Source organism: Parasteatoda tepidariorum, chromosome 12 (assembly GCF_982258835.1).
Source record: "Parasteatoda tepidariorum strain Cologne lab strain chromosome 12, Ptep-v5.0, whole genome shotgun sequence".
NCBI classification, from domain to species: Eukaryota; Metazoa; Arthropoda; class Arachnida; order Araneae; family Theridiidae; genus Parasteatoda; species Parasteatoda tepidariorum.
The window spans coordinates 15221885-15242741 of record NC_141766.1 but is presented as its reverse complement, the minus strand read 5'-3'; the positions used below and the strand labels follow the sequence as shown (position 1 = coordinate 15242741).

Genomic DNA, 20857 nt, shown 5'->3' with positions numbered 1-20857 from the left:
AAAGACATAAAAAAGTAGCTTTCTTATCAAAAAAAATCTTTTAGCAAGGACATAAAGTTTTACCCCAAAAATTAGAAAAGGGTAGTCACACACAATCTAAAAAAAATGAGGCTTTGACTATGAATACTCAAGCTATAGCTCAAAGCTGTTCTGTAATGTGATATTGCTTTTGAATTATGCTTTTTAAAATACAGAATATTTTAAAGTATCTCCTCAAGCTTGATGAATGAGGCTTAATAGTTCGATAATTTTATGTAAAAAATTTGAAAATAAAATAAATAATTTGTTTAAGAAAGAGGTAAATATTTTAATAGGACGTATAAAAAATTATCAATTTACGTAAATTAAGAAAAAATATCTAAAACACAGCTTTCATACCTTTAAATTTATGCACTTACATCCAAATGAAGAAAAACATATATCCTTAAGGATATATGCTTTACTTATACTTACGTAATTACTTTAATTACTTAAGTAATTAAACTATAAATGCATGCTGATGAATACTTTTAAACAAACAGAATTTCTTTACTATAATAGTCATGATTCGTAAGGCATGCCTATATATATTTATTTAAATACCTTTTTATGTGTATCATACCTCTTAGTTTCTGAAAAAATAATTTGAAAGGACTTCCAAATCTGAAATTGTCTCCATTGAAAAGCTTCCTAAAAATCAAAACATTTATATTTAACAAATGTATATATTATTAAAATAAATAAAATATTAAACAAATTTAAAAGCAGCACCATAGCTGCTAAGTATAAAGAACTAAGAAATGAAAGAAAGGCTTTTCTTTTGAGTCAAAATATTTTTTTCCTCATCATATAAAATAGCATCTAGAACAAATATTTACTTATATATACCATTCAGCATTATTCACCCAATCATTAGTAGCAATTAATTTAGTATACTCTTCTTACTGTACAGGCTTATTCAGGACAGATATTTATCTATTGTAAAGTTGATATTTATATGTGCCTTATGCCTAAACCTACCAATAATTAAACAAGGATATATAAATAAAAAATCTGAATATATACATACTCATATTTTTTCTGATTATGTAGAAAAAGTTATACTGAATCAACCACTTCAGAAATAAATAAAATCAGAATATTAAATTGCACAGCTGAGACACCAGTTGTTGTGATGTAACTTCATAGATGCGACATCATTTCTGTTGGTATCTATCCCTATACTTATAAATGTGGGTAGGGTATTTATAAATGGATATTTATCCAGGTATTTACCAGTCTCTGATAAATACCCAAAATCAGGTTTTTTTAAAAATAATTTACTGTTATTTTTAAAGCATATAACCACGAATTGTCTTGCTCATAATTCTGAGAATAATATAATGATCTTTAGTTTTCAAAAACGAACTTTAAACTTGAAATATATCATTTCCAAAAGAAATATTTCAAAATACTTTAAATACTTAGTAAAGGAGCCACATTATTGCATTAAAAAGGTAAAGCAAAAATGTTTATATTCTGTAATTTAATGAAGTAGACATCTTTGATGTTTTCGGTTTCACATTTTCCAAGAGGAAATAACTTTTTCCAATGGAATGGGATAAACTGGATTAAATGAAAATCCTAAATGAGCACAAAGAGTATATTTAAAATTCATTAAATTTGTTAAAACTAAGCCTTAAATAAGTTTAGTTCATTTATAATACATTTGCAAAGTTAATATAAGTGATAAAACTAAAACATGTAAAAATAAATTTCATTTTTAGACATATAAAAATAAATTTCAAATCTTATATAAATTAAAAGAAATTTATTAATAAAGCTACACCATTTAAACCAAATTTGTCTTCCTTTTTTTAGCAAAAAAATTTAATTAGTTAAAATTTTAATTTTGTAATAATTAAAAGAAGTTCAGTCATTATTTAAAGTTAATCAAAACCAAGATAGGAAACTGGTATGGGGTAAAGGAAAAAAAAACAAAATACTTATCTATTACACACATTTAAGATAAATAAAAAATCTGACTATACAGCTATATAAAACTAGCATACATATATGTATAGGAACCCTCTTAATTGCCTGATCATTATAGAAACGCCAATAAAAAAAGTCAGTAAAAAAAGCATAAGAAAAAAATTGTCTTTAGTTCTTAAAATATAATTGGGACAATAAAAGAATAAAGTTTTTCAGAAATGCTGTGTTATGATAAAATCAGAAAAACGAGAAAAGAAAAAAAATGCAAAGTATTGAAAAAATGATGTAATTGACTTGCCTGAATATAATTAAAAAAATCAGCAATACAAAACTTGTGGTACAGTATGAATTAATCTAGTTTCAATTCTTTAAATGTTGCTTTTTCATTTGTCTACAGGACATAAATTTGCAAGCAGTCTCCAAGTTTTAGAACTTAGCAAATATGAGTAAAATCTATTTCTAATAATGTTTAGAAAAAAATATTAATTTGGATAATTCTTTATTAAATCTATTGAAATTTAGAAGGAAAAAAAAGAAGAAGAAAAAACTTCATCGAAAAATACTTTACTAAATATTTGACCAGCTGAATATCTGGCAAAAAGGGCAGAATACCGAATAGTGGCCAAATATTTGTTAGAACTAGGAGTGTGACGTCCTTTCATATAAGGTCCGTTACTAAGATCTAAATGCAGATTTAGGCTTAAAAAGTTTTTCTATTAGAATCGTCATATTATAAACCATTATAGATTTTTTTTATTTTATTGTTTTCATGAATTCATATCTACAGCGACAAATTTTTAACATACTTTTTTGTATCTAATTTTTACAACCTTATATTTTCAAATTGTACTTTATACATGTTAGATTAAGCTCAACTATTACAATAGTCTTTGAGTGACTGCGTTGAAATTGCATACAAATTTGATTTTTTGATGGTTGTATTACAGAGTGTCTTGGTAAATTCTACTAATAAGTATATAGACTGATTATGTAATAATAGATAATAATAATACAAACTCAGTAATTTTAATGTGTCCCAAATTAGTTCCATGATTTTAAATGTTTCTATAAGCCTCATTTCAAACTAATAATTTTTACATTTTACCTGAATAAGTAAATCTTAAGAACTTGGTGTAAATATTAACTTGCACCTTTAAGAATTACTGGATACTTAAAACTTATTAATCCATTAAATAATTTCTGAATGGAACAATATAGTTACCTTAAAGTCTCTTGTTTCTCAAAGTCATCATTTTCTGGAAAAGTTGGAAGTAGTTGCTGAAATGACAAAAACTTAATTTCAAAAAAGTGAAACTCAAAGTTAATAGTCTCGAAAATTTAAATCAGTTGATAGAAAAGCAAGGTAAAAGTGTCCATGATAACCAAAATGATAAAAATCAAACTTCAGAAACAGTTTCAAGTTTTTTATGATAGGATGATTTAAAACTTGAAGATCCCATAAAGAAAAATCATTTGCCATTAATCGTTTTTTATTATTTTGTATTAATAAGTGCCTTTTTAAGATCAGTTTTAATCCCCTTAGAAAATAAAGATGAAAAAGACTTCAACTCTATTATCATAGATTCCAGCTTTTTCAGAACTTTCAGCTCAAAGCTTTTTTGCTTCAAACATTTGATTCTACCTATGTTATTCAATGGGAATGAAAAGAGTAATAGGAAACCTTCAGACACAGAAACTCAACACAAAGAAATTGAATATTCAAAAGATTAAACAATTATTTGACGATGAGTGATTATTTAAAATAGAAAAACACAGTTAACTTAAAAATTAAATAGTGTTTAAGTGTAGGGAAACATTTGCCAAGATAGAAAACATTTAAGTCTATCCTGTGCTGTGTGCTGAAAAAGCTGTGTGAAGAAGAGAGGGTAACCCTCTTCTTCACACAGTATAATCATTTAAGAGACGAAATAAGAGGTTTCCCAATATTTTGAAATCATTTTCACATCATGAACTAACTATATATAAACTTATTTAATATACATTTTTATACTGTGCTGCGCCACTAACATGCAAACAAATTGTTCAGTATTTTTTAAACGCAGCTTTTAAAAATCCCAAAATAAAGCAAACATTAATCAACGTTCTACAACATCTGTGATTCGCTTTTTTTTTTTTTAATGAATAGTGTAGAGAAGGGATGGAATAAAATCAGTTGAAAAAAATAATAACAATGTAACCCATAACTTGAGAAAAATAACAAATCTGTTACGAGCAACCTGTCACTTTAAAAATAAATGATAGTCGCACTTTAAAAATAAAAATAAGACAGATTAAAATATATTGCGCATTTGGGAAATTACTAATTAGATTTATTTGGATTCTATAATCAAATTGTTAATAATATTTAATGACATAAAAAAAGCAATAACAATATTAGATACAGCACTTCTACCTAAAAAAAAAAGTTACAGTATACTACTTAATGAAATTATAAAATGAGTAAAAATTACTTTTGCAGTAACTGAAATAGGTAAGAAAAAAACTATTTTTTCTTGGAAGAGTTAAAGGGCTTGATAAATACTCTCGTCATATTGAAAGAAACACAACCATTATCTCTAAATTTGAGACTTTTAGAAATGTCTTTGTTAATTACTAACGGAACTTTGGTTATGAAGTAATTGAGGCAGTGCAGTGCAAGAAATAAAATTATTTTGAAAAAAATTTTACTAACAATTTTCAAACTAATACTTAATAAGAAAGTAGAGCTGCAATTAGCCTCAGAAAATAAAACAAAATGAAATAAATTATGGACAAAAAAACTATTATATTTCTAAAAAATGAAATATAATTCAAACTTGAAACTTACTTTTAACCTTTCAGCATTTTTTCTATTAATAAGAGACTTCCATGTGGTTGAAGTAATAACTTCTCTGAAAACATCTTCCTATATAAATAACACAGATTTAAATTTAGTAAGACCTAAAATATTTTACTTAAATTTCTTCCAGAATAAGAGCAACACTCCTTAAAGTCAATGTTTCAGCCAATTGAAAATAAACTTGAAATAACTCTTATTGATCACATCAAATTTCAAAGCTCATGCAATTAGGTAGGAGAAACATTTAAACAATAAACATAATGAAAAAAGTATGATGAAAGTTATAAAAGCACAAATACATTAAGCAATTGAGTGATTATATTCTCCCCCATAAAATTGGCGTGCACAATGTAAAATAAAAAATCAAATATCTGAATAAATTATAAGCAAATAACCAGATTTTCACATGCCAACATGTTCTCTTAATGGTTCAAAAGGTTGGCCATAAGCAGGGTTCATTCCAGGCAGGATTTACAGAACAGGTCACCCGTTTGCTTTTTGAATGATAAATTTTTGCCCAGCATGGCCTTTAAACTTATCACACGTCCCAATATATATATACTATATTTAAAGGAAGAAAACTGTTTATTTGGGTCTATTTTTTTCCAAATCCACATAATTTTTCTCTACGGTTTTTCAAATTCTGATATATTTAATATGCTATTATGACATGCGAGTTTTGAATTTAAGCTATCACTTTTTTTAAACATTTGATTCATGATGATTCCATCAAAACTTCTTGTAGTTTGAGAGGGGTTTTTTTGGAAGTTATTTATCATTTTTTTTCAGCTCCTTTCATGTGGTTTTTTAAATACCAATAAATTTAATATGATGTATTATGACATTCGAAATAGGCTTATCACTTTTTGAAGTGTTCAATTCGTAATGACTCCAGCGTAACTTCATGTCGTTGAATGACAATTTTTCAGTTCTTACTTATAGTTAATTTTTATATCTCTAATATTTTTAATAGCAATTATGACAAGCGAATTTTGAATTAGAGTAATCGATTTTTCATGTGTTTGATATGCGACAATTCCCCCGTAAATCTAAATCTTTTTTAACTATTTCTACTTGTTTTTTCTAATTCAATGACCAATAAAACGATGATTACGACATGCGCGTATTTTAATTTTAAAAAGTCACTTTTTGACCTGCTAAATTCGTAATGATTTAATCTTAAACCCCCATTGTTTAAGGATTGTTTCTTCGGCATCTATTCATCATTTCTCAATTATTTCTGCAGGACATTTTTTCAATTCTGATATTTCTTATACAATTTTATATGGCAAGCAAATTTTGTGTTTTAGTAAACACTTTTCTACACGTTCAATTTGCAACAACTTCACCTACATCAATTTCTAATCACTTTTTGGCATTTATTACAGCTACTTATTGTTAATTAAGCCATTTCTAAATTGTTTTTACAATCTAAATATTTTTAAAATGTCATTATATGCAACATTTTTAAAATTTGAGAATCACACTCATTTTAAAACCGGTATAAAGAATGTGCAAATTTAACTAAGGAATTATTTTTAAATTAAACTATTTCTCTTTGTAAATAAGATTTTTTTAATGAAAAATTAAGAGCTTTGTCTAATTAGAAATATTCAAAAGCTATGAAAATTTTCATTAAATACAATTCTCTTTTTTGTCATGTGTGCTCTTTTTAAGATTTGAAATGACTCCTGCCATAAGCATGGTAAATAATTACATATATAAGTATATATACTTATCAATTAAAATATATATACAATAATTTAAGATACAAAATTAGACACAAAAAAAAAACACTTTTGCAGAACACATATAAACCTTTTTTTTTAAAAAACTTTTTTTTTTTAAACCTTTTTAATTTTCACTTACTACTGTAACTTGGAAAATATAGTTTTTAGAGATTAGTCAAGAGAGTAATAAAAAAAATTTAACCTTTTAACATAAATATTGTTTTTTACATTCTTCACCAAATCTGCTGAATCATTTAAATAAATACAGTAGAGAACCAATTATCCGGGATGCTCGGGACCATCACTATCCCGGATATCTGAATTTCCCGGTATTCTGGATCGACCAAAAAGTGTCATTAATCGATGTTTTATCGAACCCGAAGTACAAGGAAAAAGTGCAATGCATAAAGTAAGTGAAAAAAGAAAGGTACTCCTAACTTTAAAAAGAAAAAAAAATGGTAGAAATATAACATTTAAAAGAATAAAAAAATTTGCAAGTTCAGACAAGAAAATCAAGTTTAAAAAATACAAAATTCTCATATTTATTTTTTAAAAATAATTAAAATTCCTAAATTAAATAATATAAACAAAACCAATGATTAAATAACGCAATATATTTCATACCCAATTATACGGGGAGAAACAATGAAATAAAAGGAAAACTTATTAATCTAAATAAAAACACTTGAAAATTATCGAACCGAAACGATAGTTAAAAAAGGCACTAGCATAAATATTAAAACCCGGAACAAGGCAAGATCAACGGAATTCTAAAAAAAAAATAAATAAATAAAAAAAAAACCTAATGATAAAATTTATGAATGAAAATAATTAATTTATTGAGTGAGAAATTTTTCGGGAAAAGAAAAAAAATCAAACGTAGTGGAATCAGAAAAACAAAACTGTAATCTGCTTCATAAAATAATCCTATGTTTAAATTAATAAACAATTCTCCTTTTATTTTATTTTTTTTTTGTTGATAAAAACAAGATTTTTAATTACAGCAGATGTGATTCCACACCAAGAAAAACTTGCAATTGATACCGCACTTCCAAAGAATGAGAATTTATTCAAAAGATAAAGATTTTATTTTTATTAGTCGATGTCAAATAAATATATTTTTCTCTTTTCTTTTTCTGTTCACTGATATGCTTGCAATGCATTTTCCCCACCCCCCTCGTAAATCAAGCAGAAAACGAAATCAGCATGCCACACCCTTGAGTTTGATTGACGGCCTAGAGGAAAAAATAAAACATTCCTCCCTTCCCTGCCTTCAAGGTCACGGAGGAAATGACGTTTCTCTGGGTAAACGGGGAAAAAACTTTTCCCCTTCCTTACATTTTCCTCTACTCAACTTCAAGGATGAGTCCAATTTCCACTTTTTTCGTTCTAGTTTAAAATGGCGGGAAAATCGAGCAAAATTTGTCCCGGTTATCTGGATACGGGATAAATGGTTCTCTACTGTAATTTAAAATGTGAAATTAGATCATTCACCTTTAAAATGCGGGTAATAGCCACACTCTGGAAAATATAAGCTCAAAAGTTTAGTCAGGAGAGCAGTCATAAAACCCAGCCTATTATAAGGTTAATTTTACTTTTTGTGTTTTTTCAGATCTATTTAAGCAAATCAAGAGAACTATTTAAGCGAATCAAACGATTTTTACAAAAAAAAGTATGAAACTCATATGTCAAAAAATAATTCATAGTAAAAATAAATTTAAATAGTAATTTAATTTACAGTATAAATAAATTTTAATAATTTTTTATTATTTTATTTAATAATTGAGAAATTTTCAAATCAACAAACAATTTTTACTCAACATACAGATACAAATTTTCACTCATATTCACCATGCAATATTAAAAGACAAAATCTAATAGTTTGATTATTTATATACACATATTAAAAAAAAAAAGGACAAATAATTTCTGATTGAGTTAATCAAACTTTAAAAAAGTCATATTTCTTTCATTTTTTGAAAACTATTCATGTTGTTTTTAGCTTTATTCACCTTATTTTCTTAAAATGTTGGAATTTATCAATGGAAATGATGTAACAATAAATATAAAAATTTCTATACTTACAATTATTAAATGAAATGAAATAACACAGAATAATTTAAAATTTTTAGTATATAAGTTTCATATTAAGCACAAAAATTATTTAATTTGATTGGGTTAAATATTTTAAGAGATATGACAAAATATGCAAAAAATAAGACTAATATTGATAAGTTTTAATTTTCAACTGCTTTTTTAATCCTCTCTTCCAAACTGCTACAACCCTCATATTTGGATGACTGGATATCTGAATCCAAGGGGGGAAATATATTTACCTGCTCACGTATATAAACTAAAAAGAAAAATGCAATACATATTACTTATTATCTAAAGTCAACCCCTCAAAACATTAAGATAGAATGTTGCAATGTAAAAACTCAATCACTAGTTCAATTGTTCTGTTTTTTATTTGAAAAATTTAAATATCGTAATTTCGAGGAGATATACCCCACAGCATTTATACATTCAGTGTTTTCACTACAGAGCGAGAACGCGAGAATCTAGCATATTTTCTTCCTTTCTCGCAATAACAAAATGATAAACGCGAGAAGTTCGCACACTCTATTAATCAATTTCAAAATGCGCGAGTTTTGGAAAAAATTTCGTCTTTTGCCATTTAGAATAAAATCCGTTTCATCTGTTCTTCCTTGACCTTTCATTATTTTGAACATTGGTCCTTGTTATCTAGCTTTCCTATTTACCAGTATTGTTCAGAACCGGCGCGAACAGCAGAACACCCCCCCTCACCGAACCATGGAACCCCATTCAGAGCACATTTCTCTGCAACCACGTGTTCACCGTAGGTAAGGTTTCTTCATGTAAGACGTTTACATTTTTTGTGCATGAATGTAAGATGAACAAATACCTTGTTCAGGCGACATCTTCTACTCCGTAGCGGAAAAATGAAAATGAAACAAATGTCAGTAGAAACGGTCAAAACGAAACAAATACGGATATTTTTCATCCAAATAAATATAATAGCTGTTGAAAAAGTAGATATAGAACATTTTCCATATGATGATGCAGCAAAAATATTCAATTAGAAGATGTTAAAAATGTATTATAATTAAAGAAATAATTTTTTTCCAAGTCTATGCGTGTTTTATTAATTTTTAGAAATCTCACTTAACTTTTTGAAATCTCACCCTGTTTTTGAGAAAGGGTGAGAAATTCGCTCCCATTTTTTTTTTCTGTAATGAAAACACTGAAATTGAAACATTAAATTTTGGAGTGTGTGGCGTATTTAGAAGGGTAGCCTAACCGGTGTTATTTTAATTTTTTTTTATTTTTATTACTTGAGCAAGAAAATTCTATTTTGTTGAATTGATTCTCCAAACTTTCATTATTACTTTTCATCTTTTGTTGCGATCTATTTTTATAATTTACGATCAATAATAATTTAAAGAATTAACAATGTAGGTGAAATACAGTTTGTGAGAATGTAACAATAGTGCAACAGATGTTCTCCTCTTCAACCAAAGAAGCTGTTGACAAATTTTCCTCCCACAATTACCCTGCAAAAAGTCTCTTACAAGGATCAAAGGAAGTACGATTCCCTCTCCTCCTTTCTTCTGCTGCAGGTGTGAAAAAAAAAGTGAAAGAAAAATATGCAAGTCATTCTCTAAAACGAATGAAGGGAAGAAATGCTTAAATGATCCATCTTGAATGTCAAGTTTCTCCCTACTTTCAGCTGAAGGTCATCTTTATTAATTTTACTTTCGGAGATATACAATTTTGCAATTTAGTGATGCTCAAGAAAAATGATGCAACATGATGAGCTCGTGGATAAAAGAGGAATGCATGAACTGATTTATTTATTCTATATTTAACATATATTTAAAAATTTTTTAGCTGTTTAATCATTTGATTTATAAGTGGGATATTATAAATTAACAGTAAAAGAAATAATGCATTTGTGATCATTTTATGCTTTAATTTTGCGCAAAACGAAATTATTTGCTTATTTTTACACTTATCTTTTAAAATTATTTTAAAGGTTCTTAACTGTTTATCCATTGATAGGTTAAAATTTGAGAAATTTAAAATTAAAAAAAAGAAATGGGATGCATTCGTGATTGTTTTGCATTGTACAATTTTGAGCAAAACAAGATTCATTTTTACTATATTTAATTAGTATAAATATATATATTTTTTTGGATTATTGTAAGGATATTTAGCTGTTTAATCATTTGATTATATAATATTTAGGTATTTCAAATCAAATTATGACAAAGGGACACGATGCAATCACAATTGTTCTATATGATAGAATTTTGTGCCTAGTAAGAATATTTTCATCAATTTATTGTATTTTAATTATATTTAGGTTCTTAACTATTTGGTTTACATAAAATTTGAGTATTTTTAAATGGTATTTATTAACGTAATGCATTTGCGATGCATTTGAATTGCGCATAATTGTACACGACGGCACAATTTTGCGTACATTTGAATAAGTTCTAAAGTTATCGAAATACTTAATTTCTGATTTTAAGTAATAACACATATATTAATTTATTGTATATTTTATAATTATTTTTATGATTTTTAAACATCCAATTATTTATTTTGTATAAAATTTGTTATTTGAAACATATGCACTAACTACATGATCGATCACGAAGTCGAATTTTGTGCGGCATATCCGATGATGTGGCCTTTCAGGTGAAAAACTTATCCCTTTCAGTCAAATTTGACGAGTGCTGCGTATATCCCGGGGCAGCGTATCTCTGTGAAATTATGGTATTAAAGCATTATTGATCAGACATTAACCAACTGTTTTCAGTCAAATTTTGAATTTTGTCATTTATAATCGAATGGTTTTATATGATGAATGAATTTAGGTACCTTTAAGAAAGCAATACAAAAAAAAAAATTTTTTTAAAAAATAAAGATTCACTCAAATAATTTTTTGTGAAAAATTATTTTTCAAAGAACAAGTCAAAGCAAAAGCTCTTTGATTTACCTTCACAATTCCAAGTATATGGTAAAATACACGAAAAGTAAAATTAACATTGTTGCTCTCCTCAATATTTGGGACATTATTTTGCAGATAAAGGCGTCATCATTATAGAATCTAGATTCATCATAAGAAAAGGTATATTTATTCAGAGAAAGTATTTTTCCCCCTTTGATTTGGTAGTTTAAATATGAAAATCGAAGAATTGAATTAAAAGTTATACAGGTTTCTTGTTTCTTACTTTGTGTACTGTACATTGACAGCAACTCTTTCTAGAACAGGCTTCAGCAGAAAAATCATATCAACTTTAAATTGGAACTATTCAACAGAAAAAATGAATGAATAATAATTATATAAATTAACCAATGGTATACATAACACTTTAGCAAATGCCATATGACTGTGTGGAAAACTGCTCCCTAAAGAAATTTAAATAGGAATCTTAATACCATTTGGCACTCCTCCAATGAACAAGAAAGTCCATCTAGTTTTTAAAGGATTTCACATGATTGAGAGGCCACTTATTTAATTTTAAAACCTTAAATCAGTAAATGCTCAACAAAATTAATTTAGAATTTAAGAAGTATGTAATAATATAAATAATAAGAGAATTCATATTTATAAAAAAGTACATCTACCTCATCACAGAAAAATTCCGGTAATTGTAAAACACTATCATTGAAGGAGCATGTTTCAAATATTTCGCCATTTTCGTCACTTTCACAAGACTCTCCGTTACTGAAAGAACTTTCAGAAAATGCATCACTTTCCATGGCAGCTCCAATACCACAACATATAGAAAGTAACCATAGACAGCTAAAAAAATATTGAATATTAATATGAAGAAAAAAAATTGAAGATAAACATACAGTACATAAGCAAATACATATCGTAAAATACCAAACAAGCCCCTAGGTTCAATTAAGCTCCCATCGACAGTTTCATAGTACAGTAGAGAACCAATTATCCGGGATGCTCGGGACCATCGCTATCCCGGATGTCTGAATTTCCTGGTTTTCTGGATCGACCAAAAAGTGTCATTAATCGATGTTTTATCGAACCCAAATTACAAGGAAAAAGTGTAACACATCTTTAAGTATGAGAAAAAAGAAAAGCTTGCTTTAATTTAAAAAGAAAAAAATACTAGAAAAATAACATTTAAAAGAATAAAAAAAATTTGAAAGTTCAGACAAGAAATACAAGTTTAAAAAATACAAGATTCTCCCATTTGTTCGTTTAAAATAATTAAAATTCCTAAATTAGCAAATACAGTGGAAAGTCGCGTATCCAGAATCGGCGGGACTTCCCGAAGTCCGGATATTAGATTTTTCCGTATAATAGGCCCTCAACGTAAACAACGCTTAAAATGATCTGAATCTAAGAAGCAAAAAATAAAAAAACTTTATTTTTCGGGCAATAATGTTTTAGTATTAGAATGGTATCTAATCTATGAAAAACAAAATATTAGAAAAAAAAATAATTATTGCTATTATAAAAATAAATATAGAAAACGAAAAAATTGCTAGTTACGAAAATATTAATTGCTCTTTCTGCCATTTTGAACTACAACGATTCAAGCAAGAAGGGGAAATTTCCGTCATTCATTAAAGTGGGTAGGTGGAGAAGAAAATTTATTTCCTCCTTACTTGTCATTCAAGTTAAGGGCGGGGCAGTGACAAATTCTTATCTTCATTGGCTATCAATCAAGCATAAAGGCGTGGCATGCTGATTGGGTTTTTATTTTTTCTTGTGTGACTAAAGGGGATTCCCCCTCCACTTCAACATTTTTCTGTGTTTACCCTTTTTCACAGCATTTCTTTCCCTATCTCCCCCCCCCCCTACTTTCCTTCGTTCCAGAGGAGGAGCGTCACTAACGGTACAGTCTTGGTAGATCTTCTGTTCCCCTTTAGGTTGATTTATGAGTTCAATGCATAAATCACTAAAAGCTAAGAAAGGAAAAAACCTGTCAAAAGATCTCTCTTTTTTTTGAGAGAGAGAGAGAGGAAGCTGAAGAAATGTTTGTTTATTTTGATTGTTAAAAAGTGTCCGGGAAATCGACCACTCCGGAAAAGGGACGTCCGGAAATGGGACGTTACACCGTATAAACAAAACCAACGATTAAAAAACAAAATATATTTCATACCTAATTATACAGAGGGGGGAAACGATAAAATAAAAGGAAAACTTATTAATCTAAATAAGAATAACACTTGAAAATTATCGAACTGAAATGATAGTTAAAAAAGGCACTAACATAAATATTAAAACCCGGAACAAGGCAAGATCAATAAGATCAAAGGAATTTTTTTTTAAAAAAAGACCTAATGATAAAATTAATGAATAAAAAGAATTAATTTATTAGGTATGAAAGTTACCGTGTGAGAGAATAGGAAAAAAAACTAAAACGTAGTAGAATCAAAAAAAAGAAAACTGCAATCTACTTCATAAAATAATCGTAGATAAATATATTTTTCGTTTTCATTTCTCTTTCATCATCTGTTCACTGAAATGCATGTGCAATGCATTCTCCCCACCCCCTCCTAAATCAAAGAGAAAACGAAATCAGCATGCCTCTCTTTTGAGTTTGATTGATGGCAGCTTATCAGAAAAACGATTTTTTCTGACCATCAGGAGAAAGTAAAACATTCATTCCTTCCACCAATTCTTCTCGCAATTTATAAGTCACACATCGTAATTTGTATTCACGGGGTCTAAAATTTGCACATCCATTAACATTAATGAGAATTAAAAATCATCCATCACAATTCGTATTCATGAGATTTAAAGTCACAAATTGTCATCTAAGAAAATCACACACTGGTACTCTTCTCGCAATTTAAAAATCATACACCGCGATTCATATTCACGAGATATAAAAACCACATATCACGGTCAATATTCGCGCATTTTAAAAATTATATGTTGTAAGCATTCTCACAATTTAAAAATCAGACATCTTGATTCGTATTCCCGCACATTAAAAACCTAGCATCGCGTTTATTATTCAAGCAATTTAAAAATCACACATAGCAATTTGTATTCAAGAGATTTAAAAATAACACATAAGTATTCATATTTATGTGATTTAAAAATCTGGAAAGAAAGACCACAATTTGGCCCTAATTTTAATGCTGCCCACAACAGCAGCTCATGTTGAAAGACTGTTTTCCAAAATGAGTTTAGCATGTTCAAAATTAAGGAGCAGCCTTTAAACAAAATCATTAGATTTTCATTTAATAGCCCAAAAAAGATATCACATGATCAAGTAGATAAAACTATCACAATACAGTACAGAACCCGTTATCTGGAAATCAGAAAACCGGAAAACCAAAAATCCGGAACGAAATTCAATAAATTTTTCAGACTTTTTTTTTTTTTTTTTAATTTTTTTTTTCCTCATGAGATTTTAGGATTTTTCTTTCTTTTTTGAAAGATGTTTACCTTACCATCAGCTTGGAAATAATCATTAGTGTCTTACTTCATAATTTTTTCTTCTTTTTAAGATTATTTCCAAAGATATTATTTTTTTTTTTAGTTGGATTTAACAATAAAAAAACGGCTTTTAGTAGCGATTCAGAAAACCAGAAAAATCAGTTATTCGGAATAGCGATGGTCCCGATCGTTCCGGATAATCGGTTCCCTACTGTATTTGAAAATTTTGCAATGTGTAGAATAACCATTAAGAAATTTTTTAAACCATTTTCTGCCTATGTAGACCATTGTATATCATTTATGATCATATGCCGGGAAATGATTCGTATATCATTAAATTTCAACTGTAAAAATGGAATTAAGATAAGTATCATAAACTAATGTAAATTTTAATTAATTGTTAATATATGTGTGTTAATTGTAAATAGTGTTATGTTAAAAAAAAGTATTGATCATAAAGAGTTGTAAACAAATATTTTGTTAGTTTCTAATTATTAAGGAAAATGGTTCGCTCAAAATAAAGTTTTCTTTCTTTCTTTTTCCTTCTTCTCTCAACCCCTGCCTCTTATAATTTATTTAAAATAAATGTTTTAAAGTTGAAGTATATTCCTTACTAAATGTTGAATCCTATTTTTGTATTATATAATGTGATAAAAAACACATGAATTCTGCCTTTTTTTTCTTCATTTCATTGGAATTTTTTTCTGATAAATTTATTCTGATAAATAGATTCTGTTTTATTTTCTAAGTAATCAGTTTTGCAGTTTCTAATTTTAAACAATTAGAAGTATTTAATTTTATGCCAACATATTACAAGGTTAACTGAAAAAAGAATTGTCTAAAACAATGATGTTTATATAACAATTACTACCTACAATTACTGTCAATATGTCAGTCGAAATACTTTGGCATACAGCCCTCGGTTGATCAATCTGCTGCGTATGTGGCCTTTCACTCAAAAAGGTTATGCACCGGTTATATATCAGAATTTGAAAAACCATAGGAAAACGGTTGAAAAATTATGGCCGAAACAAGATTTATTTCTGCTGAAAAATGATCAGAAAACCACATAAATTTACCAAAAAATCTGTGCAAATATACCCTTCTCTCTTTAATATGTTGGGGCACATATTCAGATTCATAGAGCACATGGAGCGATAATTTTTTATTCAAAGGGCAAACAGAGTGCCCAGCTCTGCAATCTCCACCTAGAATGAACCATGACTGTACATTTAAACATGATTTTAGCTTCTCCTGTGCCTTCACTCGGATCTCACTAAAATCAGGTGATTTTTTGAGCTGATACCAACACAAAAATTTATTCAGAAAGATAGATAAGAAACCTCACAGTACTGGTCTTTATTGTTTATGTACATAGATTGTTATAATAATTTTAATTAAAAGGAAACTTATAAATACTTAAAACAGAATGAAGATTTTTATAAAAAGTCACTGTGCTAAAAATCATGTCAAAACCGAGGAGAGATCCACTATATTTACTCCTCATAGCTTTTCTAAACAAGAAACTGATTCATTATGTGCTGTAACTTTTTTTTCAAGTTTTTTTTTTTTTTTTCCACCAACAGCATCGATAACTGTCAATAGGATTTTTGCTGCATTTGTTTTCATGCAGATAAATGTGATGTAAAGATTTGGAGAGTGAGTGAAAGGAAAGGTTTCGACAAAACACCTACCTTTTTTCTTTTTTTTTCAAACTTTAAGTTTGATTGAAAGAATAAATTTGCTTGGAATTCACTACACTGATTGTTTTTGTTTTTTTAATGTTACAGGATTGTCAAGCTATTTTGAGTAGTAATAAATTTACATATTAACTTTGAAGGCCTGGATGTTTTAATTTTTAAATGGTGCAAAAAATCTTAGTATGCTGGGTGCAAGACAATCATTTTTTGATAGAAATGTTTAGTTTTTACTAGAGCCTGAGAATGTTGATTTTGCCACATTATGCATTTGGAAATATATTTCCTAAATGTGAGGAGATTTAAAATGGCTGAGTAAGTCAATTTTAAAATTAAATGCATAGATTATTGTTGTGTATCTTCTAAAACGAAGATTAAAGATAGGTTAAATTAAAAGGTATCATGAAGTGAAATAGGATATATGTTTTATAAGGGAGTAAATTCATTGTGCTTATTATTGTATCTTTTTAATGAATATTCACCTTAAGCATTAAATATCTTTGTGTGTATACAGTCTTATATTTTTATGAAATTTGCAACAGAACAGTAACAAAACTGTTACATGGAGAATAGCATTTGATATAGATCTGAGGGCTTTTTTCATTAAAGAAATACATGTTTTCTGTTATTTAAAATGACTGTAACACAAGTGAACTTCAAATGGGGTTAGCGAGGGAAAAAAAAAATTATTGAGTGTATCCAGTTTCCTACATAAAATTGTTGAACAATTAAAATAACAAAACTGTATTTTATTATTTTACTCTTCTGTATTTATAAAATACAATCAATTTGCAATTCCACGTATATATTACCAAATTATGAACCAAAATCCCACATTTGAAAATATATATATTTCTGTTTTTAATAATTCCATACATATTTTTATTTATATATTACTACTTACTTTTAAATATAATTTGTCTTTTAAAATGCAGTTTTCCACTAAGTTCATTGAGTCAATATGCAACTGCTACAAGTTAGTAGAAAAATATGGACCATGAAATCACGGACATCACTCATGCCTATCTCAATATTTTTTATTCACACCTGTTCTAAACACGACGAATTTTTTAAAGAGTAAATGAAAAATAATAGCAACTTCAAAAAGATTCTTACTATTATAATACATTTAATTCATGTCCAAAATGATTTATTATTATTCTGGAAATGAAAACGAAAATTTCGTAATTTACGCTCGAAACTGCTGGTTACTAAAGGTTCGAACTTAAATGATTTTTTAGCTATAAAACTCCTAAAACCATTAGCACACATAACAATCACAACACTCGGCACATAATCGATGTTTTTCTCAAAATAGAAGCTGAACAGTTTAAACCTATATGGACTTATGACTTTTTACGAATGAAAATGATTTCAATACTTCGCAGAATCCATTTATGACCCTTTTAGAAATACTCAATGTAAACAAAAATTCCACCAATCAGCATCGCGTGAGGAAACTCCAAACGTTTCCGTATGTCTAATTTAGTTCCTTTCAACCATCTTCATCTTATAAAGTTTGCTTTCCAAGGGATGAATGGAAACATTTACCACGTGACCTTATAAATGTTTGCCATTAGCAACCCTACGGATGATGTTTTCAATGTAAATGTACAGTCCGCAAAAAAGAAACGAATCACCCTGAATAACTTTCGTTCTAATGATCGGATTTTCACGAACTAAGTGTCAATCTTAATGGTTCCTGGGGGTGACCTCAAATATGTTAATTAATTAGTGATAACTATTAATTAAGTTATGAAATCAGACACAAAAACGTACTTTCTCTGAATAAACATATAATTTTTTTTACATATTTGGAATCTAGACCCTTGAATTAGTGGGGGTAGACAAAATTATAAAAAAATTGGGTGGTAAATTGGGCCACAATAAATGTTTATATATTTGGCGATAGTCCAGAAAACCGCCAAAAAAAGTCGCCTGCGCAAATAAATATTTTAAGATAACCCATTGCCTAATTCAAAAGAGGAGTGCTTAATTTTACTAGGTTGCTACGCAACCAAACTCTGATAGTAAAAAAATTGAAATAATGTTCAGTGATTGCTCGGAGGGGCTTAATTTATTGTTAATAGAAAATATCTCGAAGTTTCCAGGCCATAAACAATTTTTTTAGGGGATTTCTGTCCAAAAAGCAAAAAAAATATTATTTTAATCTCCTTTGAAAAGTAAATTTGAATCGATTTATAAATTATTTATGATAGTTTTTAGAATTTAAATACATGAACTTTTTATCTGATATTGTTTAGATTACACTGTATTTACTATATTTATTCGAGGATTTTATACTAAAATAAAATGAGCATAACTTATTATAGCTATATACAAAATTTTAGGGATAATCATTTTTACAGTTTTAATCGAGTCTTCTAGGCAAGAAAATTTGAAGAAAAAAAAAGTGCTTGAAAAATAAAATGTAGATTGTATAATAATTCTAATGCACATTCACAAGGCTTTCTATAATTTACGATATTTCTTTTATCTATAACTCAAGGAATTGCTGAATGTTTAGTGGCATTTTAAAAAGATTGAAATATGTTATGTTTAAGAATAAGATATTGAAATAATATGTTGCAAATTGTAGGATTCATTGCTTAAAAAATCGCTTCATTCTACTAGATTGGTTTAGGATTTAGGTTACATCGTTTCCTTTGGATAAAGATGATTAGCAAATAGCATCCTCATGTTTCGATACATTCTGAAACTTATACGTTCGCAAATTCACCATAAAATGTCGCACAGCATATTCTTCAATTACGATAAGCTACATTTACCACCAAATACTGCTACTATGGTTATTTTTGCTTTCTTATATATATCTGATGATCTCTTTTTAAACAGAGCTCGTAAGATCCTTAAGATACTGAAATGGGGGCACAAAAACTTAAGAGATAAAATATTTAATTTCATTAACTCAAAATATCTGGAGTCAAAATGTTAATTTTTAAGTTAAATATAACTTTTACAATATTGATGTTCTTACATTTTTAAAGACCATATGAATCCTGATAAAATATTAAAATGCGTATGTTTACTTTAACTAGTGTGAAATCCTTATCAAAATAATGATAAAGACCCAAATGTAAAACAGTATAATTGACGATAAAAACTCAACTGGCTTCAAAACATATGAAGAGGGAAGTAAAAGTCGACATGTTTCGATTTTTCAAATATAATCGCCCATTCTCAAGACTTGTCAGGCTTGGATAACTTGTGACTTTTATTATTGGACGCTCAAAACATGTCTATTTTTATTATCATCTATTATTTTTTTAAATCAATGAAGTTTTTATATTTTCGATTCAGTTTCTTGGGATTATCCATTTAGTTACACAACATATTAAATTATTTCACTCGATATTAAAATAAGTTTTACATATGTTATAGGCACAGGTTCTTAGATTGAAAAAATAATAATTCACTACTTTGTAAAAAAATTAATGCAGTAAAAAAAAAAATTTTTTTTTTTTTTTTTTTTGCTGCGAGCCTTAACATTTTAGTTTAAGGTCATAAAAAAATTCCGTTTACAATTGAAATTTCAAAAGTCGAATGTGAAAATGGAATGTCCCCTAGTACCAGGAATCGAAATTAAATAGTAACAAGGACAACTTTTTTAAACAAGTTAGCGTTTCCGTCCTACTCGAAGTTGTTTGAAAAGGTATTTTTTATATATCGATTCCAAAGTTTATTCTACATATATTTCAGGGTATACTTTCGGAGTATTTCGATCGAGTTTATTTTTACACCCTTATTTGCTTAAAATTATTAAATAATTTACTTAAAATAAATTATTCAAGCTACACGATTTAATGCATTTATAGTATAATAATAAACGGAGCTTCCGACGCATATCCTTAACCTTAATACCGCTATCATTAAATAAATGGAATAAGCTTAGATAAATAATAAAAGTTAATTTTTCCCTCGTGTAATTTTCAAGGAATAATATGTTTCGATCAAACAGATTTCATTCTGGAAATAGCGAAATTATTGAGTAGGTCCCTTGGAGCAATATCATTCTTATCCTCTTTTGACGAAATATAGGAAAAATTAGTTTTCACAGTTTCTGTAAAAAGTATGTTAGCCTACTTGCCACGTTTTTTTTTAATTTTTTTTTTATTAAAATAAGGTCGGAAATTGTGTATTGTGTGCACAGCTTCGGAATCCTTAC

At 27.9% G+C, this 20857-nt stretch overlaps 1 protein-coding gene across 2 annotated transcripts in view; it reads right to left on the bottom strand.

Annotated features, from left to right (window-relative positions):
• LOC107438122 (nuclear factor related to kappa-B-binding protein) overlaps nucleotides 1-18199 on the bottom strand; it is a 90255-nt gene extending 72056 nt beyond the window's left edge. Inside the window, exons 1-5 of one of the 2 annotated variants that reach the window (XM_043041956.2) lie at nucleotides 17576-18199; nucleotides 12181-12358; nucleotides 4781-4858; nucleotides 3176-3231; nucleotides 602-669 (exon numbers count right to left, since the gene is read on the bottom strand). In XM_043041956.2, coding sequence (XP_042897890.1) covers nucleotides 602-669; nucleotides 3176-3231; nucleotides 4781-4858; nucleotides 12181-12315 — 337 coding nt within the window. In that variant the 5' untranslated portion in view covers nucleotides 12316-12358; nucleotides 17576-18199. The remainder of the gene's footprint in view (nucleotides 1-601; nucleotides 670-3175; nucleotides 3232-4780; nucleotides 4859-12180; nucleotides 12359-17575) is intronic. The other variant, XM_071188124.2, reaches the window with a different exon arrangement.
• Nucleotides 18200-20857: the final 2658 nt, after the last annotated feature.